Source organism: Neoarthrinium moseri (assembly GCF_022829205.1).
Source record: "Neoarthrinium moseri strain CBS 164.80 chromosome Unknown scaffold51_Wmoseri_CBS_16480, whole genome shotgun sequence".
NCBI classification, from domain to species: Eukaryota; Fungi; Ascomycota; class Sordariomycetes; order Amphisphaeriales; family Apiosporaceae; genus Neoarthrinium; species Neoarthrinium moseri.
The window spans coordinates 14,201-39,378 of NW_026055165.1; the positions used below are offsets into that span (position 1 = coordinate 14,201).

The window sequence follows — 25,178 nt, forward strand, 5'->3', positions numbered from 1 at the left end:
TCGGTTGTCGGACATGCCGCTAGTTGGAGCGGCTGGGCAGCACCTTACCACATCCTGCTATTAACATTACTGCAAGGTACCCTTATCTGTCACATACGCGTCAACTGATACCTAGGTAAAGTAATGACATGTCACCTGCCAGGGCTTTTGATCGAGCGAACCAACATACGCACGAGGTCTGATCGTCGCATTCGTTTTTCTTCCCTTGTCCTACTGCCCTGGCTAATCCTGCAAAAATGGCGTGATGTTAACATTTAGTCTCGCTCAATAAACTGAACGACGCGCATTCTGTGACCTATGTGCAGAGGCGCATGTGAGCCAGTCACATGCTAGATCGCCGGTTTCTAATTTTCATACTTGAGACACAGCGACCCTGGAATGCGCAGAAGCATTCCTTACCCACCAATGAGAATATAGTTATGCAGTGCCGCTACATTCTCGACTTTGCCGATCGAAATTGTGGACTGCATGTATGCTGCTCCACATCTCCGGGAAGCCCGGGACAGGACCGGGAAGCTGACTGACACAGACAACGCGACTCAGGCAGGCTTGGGGCTGAGAACCCCGGCTTGGAAGGGTTGGAAAGGCGTGGCGCATCAGGCGTGGCGCATCAATAATTCTCAGCGCCACTCTGGCATCAGACACTCCAACTTGGACATATATACCAGGCACTAATATGTGTCTGAGATGGCTATTCATACTCCAAACGCTTCCCCCCTTCCTATCCTCATGACGATATCCGGTATTCAGGGTTCGCAACATGCTCTTATCACCGGGCTCCAGCAGGCGGCAGGAGCGTCGGCGAGAACAAATCAGAGTATCGCAACGCAACTTTAGAGAGCGGCAAAGGAACCGTATTGCGGCCCTTGAGTCCCAGGTTAATCGTTTAGAAGCAATGATACGCGCGGTGGAGCATCTAAATGACACGAAGGACAGTCCCACATACGGCAGAGCACTGCGGTCGATTACAAGACTTGTGGAAGGTCTTGAGCCATCTAGTATGCCTTCTGTGGTACATCCTCGCTATGAATCTATGCGGAGCAAAGGTAATGCGACCTGCCTGGACTGAAAAGAATACGATGCTGACTAAAAGTGATGTATAGTACAGCAACTCAAGCAACCTGCACCATCGACAGGTCAGAGATTTATAGGTACATCAATTCATGCGGCACTCATTGATCGGTTCGTCGATTATATGTCTCCTTTTCGTAGTGTGCCACAAGCGAAACACCACTGGGTCAATGACAACCAGCCGAGGCGCGCCTGGCGGACTGGTGCCGGGTTAATGGGTTCGGATTTCGTACACAATGCATACCTGGCAGCTGCTACGAGATTCACAGGACAGGAACTAGATGACCCAAGACTTACTCACGCTGCAGATGGATTATACTCCTCTGTTTTAGGGCAACTCCAGAAGGCAATTATGGATCCGATTACGAGCAAATCGGATGAAGTCCTGGTAGTTACAATAACGTGTCTGCTATATGAGGTAAGACTTCGTCAAGTCTTGTGGAATCCGCCTAATGATGTTGCATTGTAGGGTCGTCTTCGTCGCACCACACCGAACGCGGAAGCCCACGTCCGGGGTTCACTTGCTCTCTTTGCCCACCGTGGACCCGTAACTTGCGTTGCGGGAGTTGCACATGACGTGTATGTGGAAGGAAGAATGTTTTGGGTAAGTGGTATCTTCACCTATGGTGCCAAAATCCCTAAACCATACTAACATGGCACTGAGTAGGTATGGTTTTCTGTCATGAGGCGCTGCTCAACAATTCTTTCGGAACAAGCTTGGAAACATATACCTTGGTCTTTGGACGTCGCCCGCAAGGACATGATGGACCATCTCCTCGACAATATAGTTGACATCTCAACTCTATTAGCACTGATAGATGAGAGTTGCGCCGGGAATTCAAACCGGGGAAACTCAGTGTTGTCGGCCCGCATTCTCACTACCCTGAGGGATATCAGCCAGAACCTCCGCGCATGGAAACATTCCTGGATGGGGCCCAAGCACGGCAATGTCTCCGAGAAACCAGTACCTGCTGGGTTTGCTCCAGTTTTCGAATATGTCAACAGCAATACCGGCAATCTGGTCCGCCCAACCATCTTCATGTTCAATGATGCAGTTGCTTTCCAGGCTTCGTGCCATTACTACGCTGCTCTCTTGATCGTGTCCATGGTCCAGCGAAAACTATTCGTCAAGGACATAGCAAGTAAGGAAATGCTCTCGGATGGGATGCTTGAAATCGCACATTCATTTTGCCGCTGCATGCACTATTTCATGGTCTACACACCACCAAGCATTGCCGACAGAATCATTTTCCCCTTTAAAGCTGTGTACAATATTTTACCTGAATATGGGCTTGAAAGGGATTTTTTAGATCGTGTTTATATGAAAAAGATACGTCACGGGCCTGCGGAAATATGTGTCCAGATATAAAAAAAAAAAAAAAAAAAGAAAAAAAGAAAAGAATTTTCTCCCTTCCCTTCTTCCACATAGCGTTCTAGGACCGGTTCCGGCTCAAGCTTGACAGTCATCAAGTCGCGAGGTTGGAAAACAGGGTGCATTGCATTTAGTGACAGCTTTCTGCCTGCGGCGCATCTGAAGAGTGACATTCTGCGCGCCCCGACCAGCCATCTCGTCATCTTTTAGAGCACACCATCGAAGTGTGCTTCCACCATATTCAGAGTCGCCAGCTCAGCGACCTTGTCCTTCTCCAATGTATGTGGAGGGGCCACCGCGTTTCGGTTCATCGCCACAGAGACAAGTACCCTCCAAACATCCTCCGTGCTCAAACCTGGGTGTACTTAGCAAGAACCTGCAACGTTTGACTCCCGTAGAACGCTCCGGTGACCTTGACTTCGCTATACTTCGCCTTCGCAACCTGAGTCCCGAAGCAATTATTGAGGTGAGTTATTATGTGTTTGAGTACTAAATAGTAGCTGTTTTTTTTCCAACAGTCCTTTATTTTCCAACTCCTGCTCCCTGGAGAGGTTGCTTTTACTTGTTCATTTATGGGTGCTCTGTTTCCACTTATAAGTAAATATTTGGTAGTCCGGGAGAGTGACGCAGAGCTGGCTTGCAATAGACTTTTAGAAAGCGGGCATCGGACCGTCGGATAGCGGGGTCGTCCGAAACCAACCTCTCTACAACTAGGTTCCAATTGAACGCACTGTTAAACCGATCAAGAAACCACGAAACATCATCCATTCTGCATTCCCAGCACATTGTATTTCTGAAGGAGGCCTCTACTACCCTGGCGCAGGGGCAATATACTCTCGTCTTGTCTTTTGAGATCCAATGACTGCTATCAAGCCCGGCGTGCTTAACGGTGGTCCGTCGCATGGCTGTCCGATGGGCACAAATGGATTGCGGTCAAGAACTACAATTCCAGAGAGGCTCATCAAGCCTTGGAAGCTACCGCCGCGCAAGAGTTATATTTTCACGCACGCAAATGTTATAGATGCGTCTACCGGCAAGATACTCCCTGATACCACGGTGAAGATCTCTAATGGCACCATCGAAGCAGTGTGTAGCGCCGATGAACTACCTGCCGTTGGTGATAGTGAGACCGTCATGACTATCAACGCCTCCGGGAAATACCTCTCCCCTGGTCTCATCGATGCCCACGTTCACCTCACAGCCGTCCCCGGATCCGCATCCCTCGATGGCTCCATGGGCGACGATGCCACGATCTCACATCTAAGACAGCCATTTGTAGCAGGTCAAAGTCTGCGCCGTGGGTTCACGACTCTCCGCGACTGTGGCGGCGCTACTCTGGCACTCAAAGAGGCCATAGCGGACTCTGTCTTCCCCGGACCACGTCTCTTCATCGCCAATCGCGCTTTGTCGCAGACCGGTGGCCATGGCGACCGCCGTGGTACGCATGATCACACCCAACCGTGTTGTGGCGGTGAACGCGCCGGGCTGTCAATGGTCTGTGACGGCGTGCCAGACTGCATCCGCGCTGCGCGTGAGCAGCTGCGCACTGGTGCTGATTTCATCAAAATCATGGTTGGGGGCGGAGTGGCTTCGCCCACTGACAAGCTTTCCAATACTCAGTTTACTTCTGCTGAGATACAGGCCATCGTTGAGGTGGCGGAAAGTTACGGCACGTATGTGACTGCTCATGCGTACACACCAAGAGCGATCCGACACGCAATTTCTAATGGCGTGCGGGGGATCGAACATGGAAACTTCATCGATGAGGATACAGCCCGGCTGATGAAAGAAAGGGGAGCTTGGTTGACGCCGACGCTAGTGACCTACGCTGCGATGGCAGACAACAAATACGCGGGGTTTCTGCCTCCTGGTAATGCTGCCAAGAATGTCGAGGTGTTAGAAAAAGGGCTAGAAAGCCTCAGGACTGCGACACGTGCCGGTGTCAAGATATGCTACGGCAGTGATCTCCTAGGACCCTTGACGTCAGAGCAACTCGGGGAGTTTAAAATTCGAAGACGAGCGTTGAGCGATGCGGAGATATTGAAGGCTGCGACTGTGAACCCAGCCGAGATGATTGGCCAGAAAGACTTTTTGGGCCAGATCCGCGAAGGGTATGCTGCTGATCTCCTTGTGATGGGCGCTAATCCTTTGGATGATGTCTCCGTGTTCGACCAACCAGAGAAGAACTTGCTGGCCGTTATCAAAGATGGTAGAGTTTACGATAGTCGGTGGAGTCGACTACCAGTGGATGTCAAAGACGAGGTGAATTTCATAGAGTAGAACCATAAGATTGTACATATGACGCCTTTCGAGACACACCCAAGTGGTCACACACCGCTCCCTACCTTAGGACCAAGTATTATTCGGCTCGATATTAGGGAACAGAGCAGCAGAGGAGGTTTCCTGGGAAAGAGATACAGGCCCAAAGCATCACAGAAATACCACAAGCGGAAGTACACAATATAAACTCTTCCGAATGACAGGATATCCATTTGATAGCTTATTGGTGATCTCAATTTGGCAGTTGCTTTGACCATTTTCTGCCGCGTATGCCAGCAGCATCAGAGTAACATCCGGCCGGAATGTGGGCTCTATGAACGGCTAACACGGCGTGGCCCCCACAGCTCAATCCCGTACTTGCCCCTTTAAGGACACTAAATGACAACCCTTAGTCTAGGTTCATATCAGTGGATCAGCGCCTTGGGGACTGGGATTGGTATATGAGTCGGACAAGAGCGACATTCTTTGATACGAGAGACTCGCTTCGGCATTGTCAGACATTTTCTCGAATACCAAACATGCGGGCGACTGGTTCTATTTGCACCCTTGTGGCGCTTGCCAACGTTGCCAGTTGTGTAGGAACGAACACCACTTTGCCCAAACGGCCTTTACTGGCAAGTGGCATTGGTATGTTACGGAAATTTCTATGGTTGCTCATGACAACTTCAAGCTGAAATGGCATTTTAGTTGATCTCGGCATTGCATCAAATGCATACGAAAAAGCAAAAGCTTTCGTCGGGAAGCTCACAAACGCACAAAAAGTTAAGATTATCAATGGCCATAGCTTCACTGCCGGAAATATCTCCTGGGCTGGTTATGCTGGCAAAGATGGCATCGATGGTGTAAACAACCAGGCCTATGTCTCTGGCTTTTCCACAGCTGCCGCGGTTGGAATGACCTGGAATCCAGATCTTGCCGAGGCTCATTACCTTGCATTAGGTAAACCCAAAACAGTGACAGTGCCAGAGCCCAAGGAGTCTAACACAAACGCGCAGGTGAAGAGTTTTACGGTACTGGGTACAACTTAATCAATGGACCCGTACAAAGCCCCAATGGTCGGGTCGCTTGGTCTGGAAGATTACCCGAGTCCATCTCCCCCGAACCGTACCTGTCTGGTATCATGGAAGCCAAGACTGTGACTGGATTCAACTCAGCCGGCGTAGTTACAGTTGGACGGCATTTCGCTGTTGACGAACAGGAAACTAATCGCAAGGTTGGCGGGTATTCCTCAAACGTTGACGAAAAAACTCTAATGGAACTGTACCTCTGGCCATTTGCGGATTCGGTGAAATCCGGGATGATGGGGGTGATGTGCTCGCTGAATGGAGTCAATGGACAAGTGGCTTGCGAGAACGATAAACTACTTAACGATTACCTCAAGACCAAGCTTGGGTTCCCTGGTTTGGTCCTTCCCGACGTTGCCGCCCAACAGTCGTCTTACGGGTCGGCCAATGCTGGTCTAGACTACGGGTCCAGTCAATATTGGAGCGAGACTATAATTCTGGGAGGCATTGCAAATGGAACCTTGACTCAAGCACGACTCGATGATATGGCGACCCGCGTTGTGATTGGGTGGTACTACGCCAACTTAGACAATGGAAAGCAACCCTCTACGATATCGGGTTCTGAGTACCGAAATGTACGAGGCAATCATTCTGCTACTATTAAGCAAGTGGCCAGGGAAGCGATCGTCTTATTAAAGAATAACAATGACGGAACTCGCAACGGCCTTCCTATTGGCCTCCCAATCAGAAAGCCGCGGGCAATCGGTGTTTTCGGCGCCCACGCTGGCCCGGTCATGGCAGGCCCAAATCAGGTCTTCTCGGTTACTGGGTCGCCTGCCCAGATATATCCCGGCCATCTAGCTGGTATCACTGGTTCTGGTGAAGATTCATTTCCTTATGTTGTTGATCCGCATGTGGCTCTGCTGTCGCGTATCATCGCTGATGATACTTCTGTTTTGTGGATCTTCAACAACACTTATACCTCGCCGTACTCCATTGGTATCCCAGGCCAGAGTACAGGCTCAGGTAGCAACGCGAGCATCAGTGTGGGATCTTCCGGAGGTGGTGGCGGTGCTGGAGGAATCCCGTCATTTCCAGGGGGATTTGGGACAGGCGGTACCCCGTCCTTCGAGACTTACGCCGCATTATCTGATGTTTGCCTCGTGTTTATCAACGCATGGTCAGGAGAGGGCGCAGATCGCACTGAGCTATCGAATCCTGGGCAGGATGCGATGGTGAACGTTGTTGCCGATAATTGCAACAATACTATCGTCGTGGCCAATGTCGCTGGTCCCCGTATCCTCGATGCATGGATTGAGCATCCTAATATAACCGCAGTTCTCTATTCTGCTTTACTCGGCCAGGACAGCGGAAACGCCATTGTCGATGTTCTATATGGCGATGTCAATCCAAGCGGAAAACTCACATACACCATTGCCAAGAATGCGACGGACTACATACCTATCTGCGAGACATTACAATGCAATTTTACAGAAGGAGTCTATATCGATTACAGATATTTCGATAAAAGCAATACTTCTGTTCGCTATCCCTTTGGTCACGGTCTAAGCTACACGTCCTTCGCATACAGCAAAGATGTTACCGTCACTATAACAAACCAGACTGCGTTGAACTCCAAATATCCAACTGGGTCACTGGGACTGGGAGGTGATGCCGATATGTTTGATGAGGTCTTGGTTGTGAATACATCGGTTCTAAACTCAGGAGCCAGGGATGGCGCCGAGATTGTTCAGTTGTATGTCGGCTTCCCTGCCGAGGCTCAACAACCTGTCCAGATCTTGCGGGGCTTTAGCAAGGTCCAGGTCAAAGAAGGGCAGACCGCAAATATTTCATTCAGTATCAGGCGACGCGATATAAGTTACTGGGACACGTCAGCCGAGAAATGGGCGGTTGCCAGCGGCATCTACACTTTCTCTGTCGGCTCCTCATCGCGAGACATCAAATCGACGACCCAGCTCCACATATAGCCTTGTATCCTAGGTAGTCATCCCTAGTTATATTCAACTACTACGTGAAGAGAGACCAGTCATTGCCATAATGGAGAGGGTGCCACTCGCTATCTACGGAGCTCTCCTTTGTACCGTCATAGACGTTCCACCTCGAGGTTCCTTCCGCGCTCCGTATATATCCCATTTCACAGGCCGAATATGTCACTAATGGTTGCGACTTGAAGAAATGATCATAAGAGGCGTCCAATGCGCCTTCCAAGTTCGTAACTGTTTTGCCTGGAAACAACTCATTCCACGGCTGTGTACATGATACACCTTTGCAAGTTTTCAACACCATCAACAGAGCGTTAAGGCGGGGTATAACCTGTGATAACGGGCGATTGAACAGTATGTAGTCAGACTGGTTAGATGCCGGTGATGCTAGATTATTCATCTGTCCTGGATCTTGCTTAGAGTTGGTTAGCATGAGCCAACTTTGCCGCCTTGATTAGAGTTCCACGTGAACGTACTTTGATATCGTAGTACTCAACTTCATTGGTGCACCAAACACTATAATACAGGCTGTATCCCTGGCCGGTTAGTCTGAGTCCCTTGTACGTGTTATTCAATTGTTTCCCGGTTGCAAAGTCGCCTTCGGTATCCCCCTAAGAGACTGTGAGTAATGATTGGCATTCGTTATGAAGGGCAAGGTCTTACATATCCCCAAAACTCGACAGCGGCATGCTCAGACGTGAAATTATGAGAAGTAGGCCCTGTGAGCGGTATCACTTTGCCATCTAACTGCTTCGGCGTGCCTACTAGTGACAAGATCGTGGGCGCAATATCAATATGGCTAGTGACAGCATCAAGAGTCACACTCTTTTCGATTCCAGGCCCTCGCACAACTAAGGGGATGTGAATATCAGTCTCTGTAGTCATGATTAGCACACTCAGTAGTACGTAATGCGACTGCTCAGCATACCGTAGCCACATGATTTTCCGGGAACCATTCTATGCTGGCTGATATGAAACCCATTGTCCGTCGTGTAGAAGATATAAGTATTGTTCAGTACACCTTCGTCATCCAGTTTCTGTACAAGTGCCTCTACTAGTTCGTCAACTGCTTGTAGAGCTCTGAGTCTGGCCCTTTGGAATTCGTCGTTGTAGCCGATGACGGTATCATTGAGTTCCTGGAGAGACTTGATCCAGCTGACTGCCCCTAGAGTCTTGGCGTTGAAAGAGGAGTCCCGAGGGATCTTGTAGTCATTGAACAGATGCGCATGGCGTTGCGCTGCTTGGGGAAACGTTGTATCGATCGAATGATCACGACGATTGACAACAATTTCAGCGTGAGGTCCAATAGGTGCAGCGGTGAGAAACCACGGGGCCTGGTGGGATACAGCTTCTTCTAAAAAGCCTAAAGCCTTTTGTTTGATTAAATCGGTTGAATACTGGCCGGAGTAGCTCTGTGGCGGTCTACCATTTCTAGTCAAATGCGGCTCATAGTATTGGTAAGTCCACGGGTCTGAGCAATAACGTAAGCAGTTATGCGTAATTCGGCGTGAAACGTAGTAGGGTACCTATCAGAATCTCTGACCCATTGAAACCGTTGATCGGCGGGCGATTGTAATTGTCTGTGTGGAGGTAGTTCCAAAGTTTGCCGGTGTAGTAAGTGTTATATCCAGCCTTTTGCAACCAGACCGGAAGATAATTATCGTTCCAACCCCCTTGAACTACCTTTGGCCAACCGCCTATATCATATATGAGGCTGTGGTCAAGAACGAAGAGAACTCTAGATGCTGACCGTAAGGGGGTATCACGTCGGTGACGTTGGTATTATGCGCAGCATGTCCTGTCCATAAGGTCGCTCGAGACGGACAGCAAACAGCGACGGTACAATAGTGATTTTGAAGAGTGACCCCTTCGTCAGTGATGTATTTCTGGGATTCATCAGCATATCGAACATATGGTATCTTGTTCATGACGCCACCCACCTTGACCAAGGGCATATAGTCCATACTGTTCATGTGGAGATCCTGGTCGTCCGTAAGGATTATCAGGATGTTCGGCTTCTGCGGTGACGCCAAGACCGCACCGAAAAGCAGTAGCATCCAGGAAGCGATCTTCATATTGGCAAAGGGTCAGAGGACGCGTCATAACGATCAACAATCCACGCACTTGCCGGGGACAGTATTGGCTGATGGTTGTTTTAAACCCAGATCCAGCAGGTATGCCCCGCTCATCAATGTCACCAGGGGCTTAAACATGAGATGCTTCTAGCCCTGGCGCCATCGCACGCGATTATACTCGGAAGTGCAGGGAGTATATTATGTCTTGGCATGCCTACCACTTGTGGGACGATCTCCGACACAGAGTCGGCTAGATCTGAGGCGATGCTTGTGACGTGTAGTAGCATAGGTTGTGTTGGGGAATAGCCCCGCTTGAATGTACACTCGGTGCTGCCACATTCCGAATTCCGAAACAAGGGAGCATCGCCTTGAGCTCCGTCCGCAGTCTTCTGCATCCAAATTCTGAAGCCAAGTGTGATTTGTGTAATGTCACTCGCTCTTCCGCGATAAAGTTTGGTGCTCATGTGCATTCCATGATACCGTGATGTGACAGTGGTTGAATGTCAATGATACGCTTCATCACTGCTTTACGATTCCCGCACGCCTTTCCGCCCAATACTGTTGAAAGCATGACTGTCAGGTGGACGAACCTTAAAACCATCGATATATCCCCCGTAATATAGGATCGAAGCCTGTCCTGGACTCCTACCATATCATCTACCTAACTCGATCCAGAAGCAAGCGTCCCGTGGAGAGATAGACCTCATTTCCAGTGTCATGATAGTGATGATAAGAGACCACACCCCGCCTATCTGCTAGCCTTGTCGGCTTCGCGCAAGTTTGGGGTCATCAGAGACATATCGTGTATAACTAGTCAAAGCCCGTTGACTATATCTCCTTTATGAAATCATGTGAGGTTAACCTTCTCACGGGTTCTGGTCAGATCTATGTACTCGGTTTGGGACTCCGTTCCAGGCTCCACGTATAGCCTCACCATAGTCTTCCGTCGGAAGCTGCCGTTATCTTGCGCCTCCAGCATGAGCAGATAAAGCGTATGCCTGATGGGACGGTCGGGACCATAACGAAACCGAAACCTCTCTATCAACAGGAAGTCAAACACGCCAGGTGGTAGCGTCATTTTGTGGCTAGCCACACCCTCTTGGAGTTGTCCAAGGTATACGTCCGTTCCAGGGATATAAGCATCGTCAAACGGCTGCTTGCGCACCTCGAGCTTGAAGCGGAAGCCATCGAGTAACAGGCACTGGCCGTCAATGTCGCAGTAGCTCACTACGGCGTCCACACTCTCGTCGTGGTATTCTCCTTGCGTAAGAATCAAAGGATTCGTGTACACCGCCATGCCCTCCCATCCAACGAAACTCCAGGACGGATGGTTGGGTCTCCGACGAGCCATCAGGCTCTCGTGGCTGACGCTCTTGTTCGTATGAATCCACCTCAGAGACTGTGGGAATTCCTTCAGGGGGAGGCCGTAGACGAATCCAGTTGGCAGGACTGCACGTTCCAGCAAGGACAGAATGCCCAGGCAAGCATTGAGAGAATCGGAATCGTTCGTCATTTGGCGTGGCGTGTACATGTCGACTAGCCTGGTGAACTGCTCGTCCGCATATTTCCTTCGCAGCTCAGGGTGCTCATTGTACAGTTTGCTAGAGGGTGAGGTCTATGTCAGTCCGCAACTGTATGTCTAGGAGTTTACTCTTCTCTTACTTACCGGAGCCTCTTAGGGTCAACATCGTAAGCGTTGTCCGGTATGTGCACTATTTCGTCGCTCGTTAGCATACTTGTGATGGCTTTGTGTCATGGGAGCATTATCTCAGAGTCCATCCAGCCGATCTGTATCGGTGAAGCCATGATACATTTTGGGATCCGAATTACCCGTAGAGAGTACCAGGACCCACGGTATCACTTACTGAACTTGTTCATGTTGGTAGCATCATCCATGCTCTCATAAGACACCCCGGAATTGCAAAACCACATGACCTGGCTGCGGGAGAAGTAAAGCTTCCGGTTCCCAAGCAGATTCTCCTGCATAGTCCATGCGCGCGTATTCCACTTCGTGTTTGGGATTTCGTGGGCGAGGGATGGGAGTGTGGATAGTAGCTCGGCTCCTGCTACGACTTCACGCCCTTGGCGCTCTCGGTGCGCACGTTTAGTGCTCACGCCCGGTAGGCCCCAGTCCCCGTCTCCGCCATCCACCGCGGCCAGAATGAACACGGCACAAGAGTAGATGAGGTCCATCATGCGAAGCTGTTCCATCTTTTCAGGACTTGGCCGCTGGTCAATGCATAATGCATCAACCTAGATATGTACGATTAGTATTCGATCACTCGATCTGCGCGTAGCATAGGATAGATGGACTCACCCATAAGTACCGCACGCCTAGCCTCTTCGTCACAGTTATGGCATCTTCAATGGTCTGCGGGAGGTATCGCCCTTCCAGTGCCCCGGTTTTCACCTCAACGGCGCCCCATACGTAGCTCAAGGCTGTATAACGGCAGTCCTGAGGACACGGGACGACCTTCCTCTCCTCCACGTCGATGACCTTGCAAATCAAGAGCTTCTCAGACCACTCCACATGGCAGAGCTCACCATGCTCTGTCTCGCACACACGGAGCCACGTTCGCAGGAGATCCAGGTCGCACAGGCTGCCCCGGTACCGCACCGAGCAGGCCGGGTGGTTGGGTGCGGGGTTGCGGTTCGAGAGGCCGAACGTCTTCTCGCTCTGCGAGACCAGCAGGGCCTTGGGATCGCCAAAGAAGTGCGCCACGCCGGCGACGCTGCCGTGGCGGCTCTCCACCGACACGTAGAGCGCCGCGGTCCTGCCGAGCTCCTCCGCTTGCGGGCCCGGAGGCAGGCTCTGCCCATGGCGATTGTAAGCCCGAACGGGCCGCAAGAAGTAGCTCGCCTCCAGACTTTCGTCCTCGGCGGGGACGGGGAAAACGCGGTATATCATGCGGCATAACGGGCACGACGTTCTCAAGGCTAATGACTTGAGAGGCCCGAGATCCCGCCATAGCTTCATGTTTGCCTGCCTATTCTCCAAGCCACGCCTATTGGTGGCCTCGCCGTCCGGCGCCATCTCATCCTCAACATCTTCGTTCAGCCAGTTTATGATATCTATCTCTGCGCATCGCTGGCAAAGCTCATCGCGCGGGTTTGCAAGACTTTGGAGATATTCCTCCGACACGGATTGGTCATCCTGGGCGCCGGTCTTGCCTTGTATGCTCTTGCCGAGCGGGGCTGGGCATTGCGCGATACTGTGCCCAACATGTTGACAATTGACGCATAGTGTGTCCATCGCGAGTCGCAGTCACAAATATGTGACGGGAGTGGTCACTCTGGACCGCAGTCCTGGCACAGTTGTAACGATGCTGACAAGTGTGTTGTGGGAGACTAACTCGTTTCGTGTATTGAGATGGATGCCTTGGCACAAGTTTTACGCCACACGGACGCATCCTTCTATGCAGAATCCACCCGGGATCATTGACAGAGGAATGGCCACATGCCTTCTCAGAGACTCAGGACCTAGGATCAATGAATTCGCGTTGCGCGGCGCAAATATTACATACCAAAGTCTGTTAGCCTAACTCGGGTTCCATTCGATATATCACCCGCTCGGTTCGTGCACATCAGTAATATGATTACACTCATGGTGCGGGTCTGTTTCCTTTCTAACGAATATGGGTTGCTGGTACCTAGGTCGAGGACTAGACACCTAATAAGATCCACTGTAAAGTGGAACAGTATAACGGTCTCTGGCATGCCAACATAGACGAGAAGACTACATAAATTAAGTACTCCATGAATGGTTCACCCCTGAGCGAACGGTCAAGCGCAACGGCACGGAACATGATCACTTCGCCATAAGCAGAGAATAGGCAAAGATCAGATATCTGTGGCACGTCTTCAGATATATGTATTAACACGTCCCCCGGTCTGGCCATCCAGACCGCCACGGTCCACATTAACCACTGTAAAAAATCTACAAAGCCCTGTACCTATTCAGGGGAAAGCCTAACGAGAAGGGGGTATTCTCTTTCCTCACTGGACGCCATAGAAATGCAATTCATCATGTCCGGCCAGACAGCGCTGTCCCTCCGGATATTTTCCACGTTCCATCGTCGACCTGAAAAGCACCGGAACCCCTTTCCCCCCTTTTTCGGGACCTTGCGTTTCTGGGTCGCAGGCCCGCTGTCCTCATTATTACCGCGCCCCCTTCCAATGGGGGTAGAAAGCAATTGTCCACATCGAGTCCGAAGGCACGAAACCTGGCCTGTCTACTGTTCTAAGGTCGGTTAAAACCTTGCTTCGCCTAAGTCACTCGTTAGTGGCAAGGTCGCATCCATTTCGAGTTGGTGGTTTTACCTTCATCTGCTCAATTCGTGCTTTGAGCTGGCTGGTCACTTCCGCTGCGCGTTTCCAGCTTTCGACTCCATTGCCGGTTGCTCCACCTGCTGCCGCGCTCGTGGCCGATCCTGACCCGTAGCTTACGGCGTCATCGATTTGTGCATTTCGGTAGCCCCTCGCCGGGCTTCCACGTCCACTGGAACCGCTGTTGTATCGCAACTCAGGGCTCATCATCTTGGTTCTCGAGTAGCTTGCCGGAGGGTCCCCATTCTCTTTCTCCTCAGACAGATTGCTGGTAAAGCTCGTCCTGGTCGGCCTACCGCGAGAGAAGCTGCCGCTGGCGTCACGGTATATGCCCAGTTCATCACGGGCGGGACTGCCGATACCTGGGCTGGTGACGCCACTTTCCCGTTCTGCACTTGCGGCTTCAGCCTTGCTGAGAGCCCTCTTGAGGCGCTCGAGTTCTCGTCGAAGTCGCTCGTTCGTCTGTTCGGCAGCTTCGGCATCACTCCTTGCTCTCACGAGCTGGGTTTCCTTGGCCTTGATGCTCAGTACATCTCTTGTGTGGTCCTCGATAAGTTGTGCGTTCTGGTTCTTCAGTTCTTGAATCTCTGACTGCATCTTGCTCTTCTCATGGCGTGTGTCGTCAGCGAGTTTTAGCAACCGGTCGTTCGCAGCACGAAGCTCTTCCAACTCGGCTCGCTCGATCGCTGTCAGGCCGCTAGACGGTGTGGGAGAGGTCGAGACAGGAGGGGCGGCAGCCGGCGCTGATGGTTTTGCCAAAGAACGTCCGGCGAGGCCACCACGCCCAAGACCAATCCGGGGCCTTGGGGGTGGAGACGCTTGGAAAGGTTCTTCATCTTCCACGGGAGGCGGTGGGGGTGCGGCTGCTGCTGGAGCTCTGCGTGGCGATGCAAGTCCACTTGGGCCCGCAAGACGTCCTCGCGGGGCCTTGAGTCCGGTCAAGCCAGACCTCGGCATGCCGAGCTTTCCGGCGCCCGGTGCCGCCTTGGGCGTCGGAGGAGCGACCGGCTCGGCTGCAGGCGGGGCAGCCGCCGGGGCAGCCTTCTTGACGCCAGCCGGGGCCTTCCTGACAACCTTTTTCGGGCCGCCAGGGGGTCCACGGGCCACAGGTGCGGGGGGCGGCTTCGGCTTGTCCTTGGCCTTGACTTCGGCGGTGTCAAAGAACTCCTTGATCTTGTTCTTGCGGATGTCGTCGAGTCCCTCCAGATGGGGGTTCATGGCTCGCTCGCCGATGATCTTCATAATGGTGCCCAACACCTCGGCACCACCTGACCGCAGGCCCTCGCTAGATTCGGAAAGGAGCTTCTTGCCAGACTCTACCAATGTCGCAATCTCCTGCTTGCTAGGGACATCACGTGTCGTCCTCAGGCAGCGGACCAAGAATTTCATGGTGCCCTCCTTGACCTGGGGGTTCTTGTGGACGAGGCAGGCCGTGATGTCTTCCATGCAGTCGCTCAAGCCACTCGCGAGGAAGACTTGGTCAAGCGCGGCGCCGAGGGCGTCCGAAACTGTGACCTTCTTCTCCTTCAATCGTTCCATGATCGGGGCCATGACGGTAGACCTGTACTTGGAGTATCCTTTGCGAAGACCCTTGGCGAGGACCTCGATACACTGGGCAGCCTGGGTGACCACGGCGACATTGGCGTCCTTCATACATTTGGCCAGCCCGCGGTTTATCTCGTCATAGTTGCCGTCTTTGATCCTGGGCACGTTGAGGAGGGCGAATAGAGCTTCGAGTGCCTCCTTTCGCTCTTTCCACTTTGAAGATGCTAGGTTGTCGTGGAAGTTGGCCGGAATCTTGGACAACACATCTTGAGGCTCGGCGAGATCAAAGGCATCGACCTCGGCCGGCTCCTCTCCCACGTCGCCCTCATCGTACTCTTCCTCGCCCTCAGCCCCCGGCGGCGGGGCTCGGGCCATGGCAGCCTGCTGGGACCGCAGAAACCTCTCCTGCTTCGGGGCACCCTCGGCCTTGATCTTCTCAAACTGCGCCTCGAGGTCGGATTGTTGCGTGGGCTTCAGGTCGCCCCAAAACATGGGCTTCATGGCGTCCCTGAGCCATCGGTAGAACTCGACAGCGAGACTGGTGGCCTCGGCTCGGACATTCTTGTCGGCGTGACCAAATGCCTTTGGTAGGATCTTGAGCACGGGCTTGGGGTCGGCGGTCTTGCAGCCATAGTTGTGGAAGATGGCCGTCAGTGCAGCCAGAGCAGCGGCGACCACCTTCGGCAGCTTGGCAGAGAGAGCCGGCAAGATGTCCTCGATGACTGGGGCGGCGGCATCCAGCTCTACTAGTAATAACAGAGCCTCGATGGACGAGGCCTTGGTGGCGGGTCTCGTGGAGATCAGGCCCTTTTCGCATATAGGGCCGATGACATGGGGGCGCGACCTGGTGCAGTTCTCCTTGCCGCCGAATTTGAGAAAGGCACAGTAGGCGGCTATGCCGTCGGTCTGGGCGGCGACGTTGGAATCGGCCACGGCGCCCTTCCACAGACCGGGGTCCTGGTTGAACGGGCGAAAGGCGGGATCGTACTCGTCGGGGGTGATCTCGAACTGTTTTGCGGCCTCCTCGTAGGCGCCCTTGCGGACCTTCCACACTTTATGCACCCATCTGTCTGTCAGCGGCAGAGAGCTGTAATCTGGCTCTCCTTCCGCCATGTTGCTGGTTGTGGCCTCGACGACCTCGGGGGACGACCTGGGGAAGCCTGATGACGGGGACGACGGCGGAAGCGCGGTGGATGTGGGCTGGAGGGGCGATACTGCTTGCGGCGAGGCGGGCGAAGCAGACGGCGTGGGCTCGGCAGGTCTGTGGCGGAAATGGAACTCCTGTTTCTCCGAGAGAAGGGCGAGTACTCGGACTGGGTTTGGGTATCGGTTTGGTTCGGGGAGGGCGAGGGCGAAGGCGATACGGTATCGGCTACTCGCTGGATTAGCTTCTGCAGAGATGGCCGGCGCAAGTGGTCGAAAGGCATCTTGTCACAGGGTCCGACGGGAGGGGAGGGGAGGGGCAGACATGACACGGGGGTCGCATATGTATCGGAGGGGGGAGAGACGGGTGGGAAGTGACGATAGATGCAGACGTGGAGTCAGGAGATGCGCAGCTCGCAGCCACCGCTCTCTGTCCTCGTCCCGGTCCTCGTCCCTGTCCTCGTCCGCGCCCCCGTCCGCTTCCTCGTTGCTGTCCGCGATGTGGAAGGGCGGGACTGGAGCTGGTGGGACCGGGACCGTGGCACATTCGCGACTTCCTGACGAGAGCAGGACAGGACAAGACAGGACAAGACAGGACAAGACAGGACATGAGCAGGCAGGCAGGAGACGAGGGCGCAGTTTCCCAAGGCATCGTCCACGCCAAAGGGAAGGCGTGGGTGGCAGTGGTGCGCAGAGACAGCTCGCCCCCATTGTTTCAACGCGGCGGTACGTACAGTGATTGTTCTCCCGGATGTATGTGTATGTGTATTTGTATGTGCACTTGGTCGCAAACTCGCTTCGTGGGGATGCGCGCGTGCGAAGGCTTGCGTCCAGTATAGGTAGCGAGTATAGCAAGGACAAATGCGTGTGCGTGTGTGTATATTTGCGTGTGTTGCGTGTGTTGCGACTTTCCAAAAGGGGAAACGCGAATAGCAGCAGGAAGAAGAAGAAAAAAAAAGCTGTTGTGTACAGCAGCAGGAGGGCCGGCAGAAGTCGGTGATGATGTCGATTTGTTTGGCCCTGTCCTCGCTCTCCTGTCCCTGTTCCAGGGCGGGCAGAAAGATGCGGGCGGTCGCTAGTGGCAGGGGTCGCGTCGGGCAACCAGACAGCCAGACACCACCTGCAGGCCAGACTCCAGAGCACCCAGAGCAAAAGCGGGAAGCTTGGCCAAGAACGTGCCCCCAGTCAGCCGGTGTCCCTGGCAGCGGTTACTGGTACCCTGGCCGACCCTGGCCTACCTTACCCTCTGCCTAGCTAGCGGGCGAACCACACGCGCCACAGGGGACCACAGTTGGGCTTCCATTCGGTGGGGTGGTATCTCTTAGCACCTCACCACGATATCCGTTTCCAATGGTAGCGGTGGGGTTTTGGGCTGTTCACTAGAGGAACCAAGAAGTGAGCGAGGCTTACATACTGTCGAGAATGGAGTTTTTTTCCTTCCCCCATGGGTGCATCACAGCACGTAAACAAATAGAAGTCACATCCGTCGATGGACCGCCAGCGACTCCATGTTCCTAGGTAACTATGGGGTAGAGGCCTGAGTGGGTGGATTGCACAAGTAAACAATTTGCGTCAACATCTGCAGTGACCTCAGCGGGTGAGTCGCATTCGAGATGGGCAGGGGTGGGGGGAAGGGGGGTGTGGCAACCAGGCCACAGGTAACTAGCACCACGAGTGAACGCCCGGGCGCATCACCAATTCAAGCTTGAAGCCCTACCGTCCCATCCCCCATCCCATCCACCTGGGCAGCCATCCAATGCCAAGGGTCCTGGGGTTCGTGGGTTCAACTCCAGCCCAGCCAGGACCTGTCAACACGTGCGATTGCCACAGGAACAAGCAGAGCGTCCGTCACGTGTAACTTGTTAGTGGCGTGGCTCAGCGGATGTTTCACTGCAGAGATGTGTGTGAGAGAGAAAGAAAGAGTGAGACAGATAGAGAAGAGAGGACGTGGATGGGATGGCATGGATAAGTATGCATCTCAGACAAGCTCGCGCTCTTCCAAACGAGATCGACAGTATCGGCGAGGACTGTCGGTATTCCACCAGCTGTACTATCAATGCCCCTTGAATATGCCATGTGGTAGAAGGTACAAACGGCACTGAGCGCATGAACCTGTCAGCGGCAAGCGGCAGCACATGTTTTCGATCAAGGCCAGGCAGGTTGACGATGGCACATTTGACGACACACCCGATACCGACAAGTTAGTTGGAGATCACTTACTTATACCTTAGTACACCCCACCCATTTGTGGCTTGGCCGTGTTACCCTCACCCCTTGACCCCCGTCTTCCATTGCCCGTCTGTCCCGTCAGCCTGTCTGTCACTCTGCCCGCCCTCTCCTGGCCTGCCAACATTTTGGCCCGTCCGTCGATGAGACAGGTCAACAATCCCGGTCGTCGCATTGAGGTGCCGTCCCTCTTTTTTTATTTCCTAGATGATGCCGCCGCATCACGCTCCTCCCGCCGTGTCCATTCCTGCTTGCAAGACCTCCGCTAGATAAAAAAAAGATTCGTCCCAGTCAAAACCGCCCTTGACGCGCAGAGCTTCGCTGCACAGAACTGCCATACCCGACCGGGAGACGACCCCCTACTGCGGGACCACAAGCTGCTCCGGCGTCCCAGCATCCAGCATCCAGCATCCGACCCCGCGAACGGCGCTCGACTGGGAAACTTTGTTTGGGCTGGCAGCCGGGTACCACCTCTCCTGTGGGAACACACACATGTACACAAGCTCCAGCAGCTTGCTACCATAGCCGCCAGCCACAGATTGTATCCCGCCGGCGACAACACCACGTCCAGATCCGAAACTTCGCTGTCGCTGCCCCCCGACAACAGACACACAGGCATCTCCTGACCGCCGGCAGCCGAGTGCGGAACAGGAGTCGAGTCGACGGCCTGCCGGGCCAGCAACCAACCCCAAGACATCGGCATCCTCGCGCCCGACGCTTCATGAGGCCCGCCTCTCCGCCTTGCCCATCATGAGCAGTCAGATATTGACATCGCGCCAGGCCGATGAGCTGTGCGTCAATGCCCTGCCTTGCCCTCTCGTCCATCCTTCCCAACTCCCCACCACCACCACCAGCACTAGGTGCAGCTCCAGCTACTGACCGCCGTCTCCCTCTCAGACACAAGGCCATCATTGCCTACCTTTCCTCCACCAACCTCTCCACCACCGCCGATGCCCTGCGCCAGGAATTGAACCTCGGCGACACCTTCGACGCCACCACCTCCAAGAAATATGAGGGCCTGCTCGAGAAGAAGTGGACCAGTGTCGTGCGGCTACAGAAAAAGGTGCGTTTCGCTGCCCTGTCCCCGCTACCGTCCACCCTCGCATAGTGCCATGGGCTAAAGTACAGAGTCGCAGATCATGGACTTGGAATCACAAAAGGCTTCCCTGCAGGCCGAACTAGACAGCGCCACCCCGACCTCCCTCTCCCGCCGAAACCAGGATCCTACCAGCTGGCTGCCCAGGTCCCCCGCGAGGCATACGCTGCAGTCCCACCGGGAACCCATCACCTGCGTCGCCTTCCACCCCATTTTCTCGTCCCTGGCCTCGGGCTCCGAAGACTACACCATCAAGATATGGGACTGGGAGCTCGGGGAGCTCGAGAGGACCATCAAGGGCCACACCAAAGCCGTTCTGGACGTCGACTTTGGTGGCCCGCGGGGAGGGACGCTGCTGGCCTCGTGCTCGAGCGATCTGACCATCAAGCTCTGGGATCCTGCGGACGAGTACAAAAACATCAGGACCCTGCCCGGCCACGACCACAGCGTCAGTGCCGTGCGCTTCATCCCCTCGGGCGCCGCTGGTGCGCCATCCTCTAGTAACCTGCTGGTCTCCGCCTCCAGGGACAAGACGCTACGCATATGGGACGTGTCCACCGGGTACTGCGTCAAGACCATTCGTGGCCACGCCGACTGGGTCCGAGACGTCTGCCCCTCCATAGACGGCCGCTTCCTGCTATCGACAGGGAACGACCAGACCGCCCGGCTCTGGGACATATCCGTCGCGCAGCCCGAGAGCAAGCTCACCCTCATCGGCCACGAGCATGTGGTCGAGTGCTGCACCCTGGCTCCATCATCTGCCTACCAACACCTGGCGTCTTTGGCCGGTCTAAAGAAGCCCCCGCCGGCATCGAGCAGCGCAGAGTTCATGGCCACCGGGTCTAGGGACAAGAAGATCCGCATTTGGGATGCCCGAGGCACCTGTATAAAAGTACTGAGCGGTCACGACAACTGGGTGCGCGCTCTGGTTTTCCACCCGGGCGGGAAATACCTCTTGAGTGTGTCGGACGATAAGACATTGCGATGTTGGGACTTGACCCAGGAGGGAAAGTGCGTCAAGGTCTTGTCCGACGTCCACGGCCACTTTGTTTCTTGTCTGCGCTGGGCACCGGGCATCGTCCGGGAGCCTACCGTAAACGGTGGAGGACAGAACGGTACGGCCGTCAACGGGGCCAAGTCGGATGCCACCCCCGACGTACAGGTCAGATGTGTTATTGCAACCGGGAGTGTTGATCTCAACGTCAGGGTGTTCGCCAACTAGACTGACAACCACACATCGGTTTCACTGCTGTGGAAAAAAATTTTCCTCGAACCACGACGAGAGCACTTGGTCATCGCGAGCAGCACATTGGCCTGCAATACGATGCCCCAAATCAGAAGCATCACAGGCCATGAAGCGCCGCGCCAGGTTACATTGGCATCCGTCCGGCTCACCACCGATGGTTGTGTAGGAGACGAGGGAGTCCAGGGGGACACACCTATGTCGTGTAATTGTCTTCTAAGATGAGGGGGCTTGTCGCTGAAAGGGTGCAGCTTCAGCCGTAGTTGATGCATACCCCAGGTGCGCGTGAGGATGTACCGTGCTGAGAAAGGGGGAAGCAGGAGAAGGAGGGGAAGGAAGTAGATACGCGAGAATAGATACCCGTCCATCGATCAAACCTAAATACCATCTACCATTCAAAGTTCTCAAGTTCTGGCCTTACACGCAGTGAGATGATCCAACCCATGTGTACGTAACCATATACATGAAGCGGTCCACATGTCGGACGCCTAACCCCAATCGTAATGAGAATCCTCGGAAAGATGGGGCAATGTTTCTTACAGTCCTCTGATTACTGCCCTCGCAGACAGCTGAGAGATAACATGCCAGGGCCTTCGCTATAGTTAGGGAGGGACCTGTAATGGGCATTGAGGAAAATTCGTAAACAGAGGAGACGTCTCTGGACGACAACGATAATCAATGTTTCTTATAATTTGGTATGAATAGCATCATCATGTCCATTCGTGGCACGGAAGCAGCTTCGCTCGACCCGAGCCAATGGCTCCTTTTCTGTTGTTCTACTGTAGCTCAAGTCGAGAATTTCTCGACAAAGCGTGATACTTGGGGTGGGATATGGGTCTCCCGTCCGACTAGAGTACGTAGACCAGCCCCCACCCCCCGCCCCCTAACTGTTCTATACTTCACCAGAAAGATGCAGGTGGCCGGGAACAGTCCCGTTGCTACTTGGACCGGCAGCCGAAGAACCTGTGTCATGTTCATGCGTGTTTTTATTAAAAGTAATAAGAGGCCTATGCTAACTCCAGTGCCGCCCAACATTTTGATTTTGAGTGTTACATCTTCACCAGTCGATTTTTAATGCGTCGTACTCACGTAAACGGCTGCTGATGTAAACAGAAAAACATAGAAGAAAACTAGCAAGCTAATGTTGACAACCCTCGGATAACCAATCCTCCCCCGCTCTAACTCTCCAATCTGCAACACCTACCTTCTTCCAGCTCCAGAACTTGTTCCGCAACTTGTATCTCCAATGACGTCGGTGCTCTATTCCTACTAAACCTGGGGAGGTTGGCAACACCTTTCGGAAAGCCGAGTAAAATACGCATGGAGTAGCACATTCAGAATCCCTGTAGAGGTGACACGACCATGTTCACACGCAGCTGGCTGCTGTTCTAGTGCAGACTGACTCTTGGTCCCTCCAAACTACTTTCACAGGTCCTTCAGAGTGAGTTCCTACTGGGTGGTAAGGATGCTATACAAGATATACTACTTATAACAAATTGGGATGACTTTCAATGTTGATACAGATAAATAAATGCCACAACGTCTTCGTAATGGCTGACTTGGATGCCACCTTTGAACCTTTCTTGGAAGTGCTCCACGAGGGCCACGGAGACCGACGAATAGACGTAGACCTTCTCCACCAAAAGATTCTCTTTCATTCTGTTTGCCGAGCTCTTGATTATAAGTGGAATGTCTGTAAGATCTATATATTAGGAACCACCAATGTATCAAGGGCTTTTTGCACTAGTATGCTATCTTTAGAGTTATCGGGCAGCTCTACCACCCTGGCCTCACCACGCCCTCACCCCGTCCTTAGAATGCAAATCTCACATTCTGCCCAAACGCATACGTGCTGGGGGAGAAGGACGCAAGTGCCATCTTTATCGACCCGATGGTACCTTCACCAAAAAGTGGCACCAAGCTTCGTCCAAGACTCTTGTGGCCCATGTATTCCGTTGACCAGACCTGGTCGATCATCCTGAGCTGACGGTGGAATTTCTCCACTTCCTTCGCGTCGTCGGTGCCCCAAAGCCACTTTGCGCCACTCGCCTGCAATAACTCGACCTGGCTGGTGTAGCGAACATAGATCTTGGACACTGTGTCGAGCACCAGCTCCCCTTGTTTGAAGTAGTCCACCAGATCGCAGATCACTGACTCGACCTTGGCTGGGGTGAGATACATGAAGAGCCCTTCGGCCATGATGAGTGTAGGCCTATCGGCAGGGATATCAGACAACCAGCCGCTCTTGTTGACATCGAGGGTCCGCAGAGAGTAGTCTCCGGGCGGGTCCTGCGGGATCAGACGTCGGCGGAGGTCAACGACAAGCGGCCGGTCAAGGTCGATCCAGCGAACGTCCGCGCCCCTTCTCTTCACCCTATACACCCGCGAGTCCAGGCCACATGCCAGATGTAAGACCGTGACCGGGGCGCCTTGGTGTTTGTCGAGGAACTCTTGGCACCACCGATCAAAAGTTTTGGCTCTGTTAGCGACCCAGCGCATGGCTCGTTCGTTATCCACGGCGCTGAACGTCGAGCGCGAGAAGTCAACGTCGCACGAGTCCACTAGCTTCTGGGCGTACGGGTCACCCAGGATCGGGTTGGGGCTGGCAGCATCGCGAGCCTTTGGGAGGAGTGTACAAAAGAGTGTCTCCTCCACGCCTTCAAGGCGTATCCTCTCCTTAGGCCTTTCACCCAGATCCGTGGACTTGTTGGTTTGGGATGAAGACATGGCGGATGCTGGATCTTATTGCGCAGCCATGCTAGAGAAAAAGGAACGGAAAGGAAATAATTACCACGGAATCATATGCGATCTTTCGATGTGGACCATCGAAGTCGGCCGAGGGACCTGTGCCGCATGTCAGGGGTTCCTCCCCGCATATTTCAGTCCATTCTTGCGGCCCGCCCCTCGGTTTAATACTTGTTATATTGAGTACTTGCTTGTGGGCAAACCTCATCAGATTGAGTATGCCGAGTTGAGTGTAGTGTACTTCTGGTCAACAGACAAGTAGTTAGGCAAAACATCGACTCTAGAATCTTGTAATCGCTAGCCTAGAATCGACATCTAGCTAGCATGAGCATCGTTTAGTCCAATACAGGCATACAGGAAGTCCACCTGAAATAGTCCTCGGAATGGCGGAATCCACACCCGTCCCTTGGTAAAAAGAAATTATGGACCTATTGCCTTGGCTGCAGTGCTTGGTTTCGGTATGTCACGCTCGTGGCACTCCCACTACAAGTTGACCAGACAACAAACATCTGCAGACCACGCTGTGCGTACATTCTAAGATCAAAACCTTCGGCATATCATAGTACAGTTGTTGCTCAAATCATCACGACTGGATAAGAAACCCTAGGGCTTTGTGCGTAAACCCAAGGCCTCGGTACAGGCAGGCTCGTGTGTTGTCACATCATGAGCTGGGGACCCCTGCCAGACCCTTGTTAGACCCGTTTGCAGGCCTCGGGAAGCGGATGCGATGATTTTCGATAGCTCCGGTAGTAGGGATGCAAAACGGTTTCTCCTGGCTTGCATCATCAGAACGGTAGTAGATGGGAGTCTTACCATGTTTCGTCGGCTCTTTTCCCGTAGAAACAGTCAAGGCGCATAGCTGTTTGCGGCAGCACGCATCACCAGTGCAGGGTGAAAAGATGACAGGAGGAAACCCTTCAGATTTTCAATATCCAGTAGGGAATTATCAATGTTTTAGGAAACCCTTCAAAGTTGAAACAAAAGCCCCAACGCCGAGCCAAACCAAAATCTCAGGAAAATAATCCAACCAACCCAACTCCGGTTTTTTT

The 25,178-nt window shown here is 53.3% G+C and overlaps 7 protein-coding genes across 7 annotated transcripts; 3 read left to right on the forward strand and 4 right to left on the reverse strand.

The window, feature by feature from the left end:
- Nucleotides 1–760: 760 nt before the first annotated feature.
- Nucleotides 761–4,723, forward strand: JN550_010200 (uncharacterized protein; the record flags this gene model as incomplete). The annotated part of the gene is made up of 6 exons (XM_049308428.1): nt 761–1,046; nt 1,104–1,489; nt 1,541–1,675; nt 1,739–2,213; nt 2,842–2,909; nt 3,317–4,723. 6 exons carry the CDS (start codon nt 761–763, stop codon nt 4,721–4,723), a joined length of 2,757 nt encoding a protein of 918 aa, XP_049167774.1.
- A 518-nt stretch (nt 4,724–5,241) lies between these two features.
- JN550_010201 (uncharacterized protein) lies at nt 5,242–7,715 on the forward strand (the record flags this gene model as incomplete). Its single annotated transcript, XM_049308429.1, has 3 exons — nt 5,242–5,350; nt 5,411–5,662; nt 5,719–7,715. The coding sequence occupies 3 exons, from the start codon at nt 5,242–5,244 to the stop codon at nt 7,713–7,715; spliced, it is 2,358 nt and encodes a 785-aa protein (XP_049167775.1).
- A 40-nt stretch (nt 7,716–7,755) lies between these two features.
- JN550_010202 (uncharacterized protein) lies at nt 7,756–9,805 on the reverse strand (the record flags this gene model as incomplete). The annotated part of the gene is made up of 6 exons (XM_049308430.1): nt 7,756–8,145; nt 8,207–8,341; nt 8,394–8,605; nt 8,659–9,201; nt 9,257–9,427; nt 9,481–9,805. 6 exons carry the CDS (start codon nt 9,803–9,805, stop codon nt 7,756–7,758), a joined length of 1,776 nt encoding a protein of 591 aa, XP_049167776.1.
- Nucleotides 9,806–10,652: 847 nt separating this feature from the next.
- Nucleotides 10,653–13,058, reverse strand: JN550_010203 (uncharacterized protein; the record flags this gene model as incomplete). The annotated part of the gene is made up of 4 exons (XM_049308431.1): nt 10,653–11,406; nt 11,472–11,517; nt 11,671–12,058; nt 12,123–13,058. 4 exons carry the CDS (start codon nt 13,056–13,058, stop codon nt 10,653–10,655), a joined length of 2,124 nt encoding a protein of 707 aa, XP_049167777.1.
- Nucleotides 13,059–14,045: 987 nt separating this feature from the next.
- On the reverse strand, nt 14,046–17,103 carry JN550_010204 (uncharacterized protein; the record flags this gene model as incomplete). The annotated part of the gene is made up of 3 exons (XM_049308432.1): nt 14,046–14,072; nt 14,126–16,937; nt 16,991–17,103. The coding sequence occupies 3 exons, from the start codon at nt 17,101–17,103 to the stop codon at nt 14,046–14,048; spliced, it is 2,952 nt and encodes a 983-aa protein (XP_049167778.1).
- A 2,692-nt stretch (nt 17,104–19,795) lies between these two features.
- Nucleotides 19,796–21,363, forward strand: JN550_010205 (uncharacterized protein; the record flags this gene model as incomplete). The annotated part of the gene is made up of 3 exons (XM_049308433.1): nt 19,796–19,836; nt 19,943–20,108; nt 20,182–21,363. The coding sequence occupies 3 exons, from the start codon at nt 19,796–19,798 to the stop codon at nt 21,361–21,363; spliced, it is 1,389 nt and encodes a 462-aa protein (XP_049167779.1).
- A 1,833-nt stretch (nt 21,364–23,196) lies between these two features.
- Nucleotides 23,197–24,111, reverse strand: JN550_010206 (uncharacterized protein; the record flags this gene model as incomplete). Its single annotated transcript, XM_049308434.1, has 1 exon — nt 23,197–24,111. The coding sequence occupies one exon, from the start codon at nt 24,109–24,111 to the stop codon at nt 23,197–23,199; it is 915 nt and encodes a 304-aa protein (XP_049167780.1).
- Between the last annotated feature and the right edge of the window lie 1,067 nt (nt 24,112–25,178).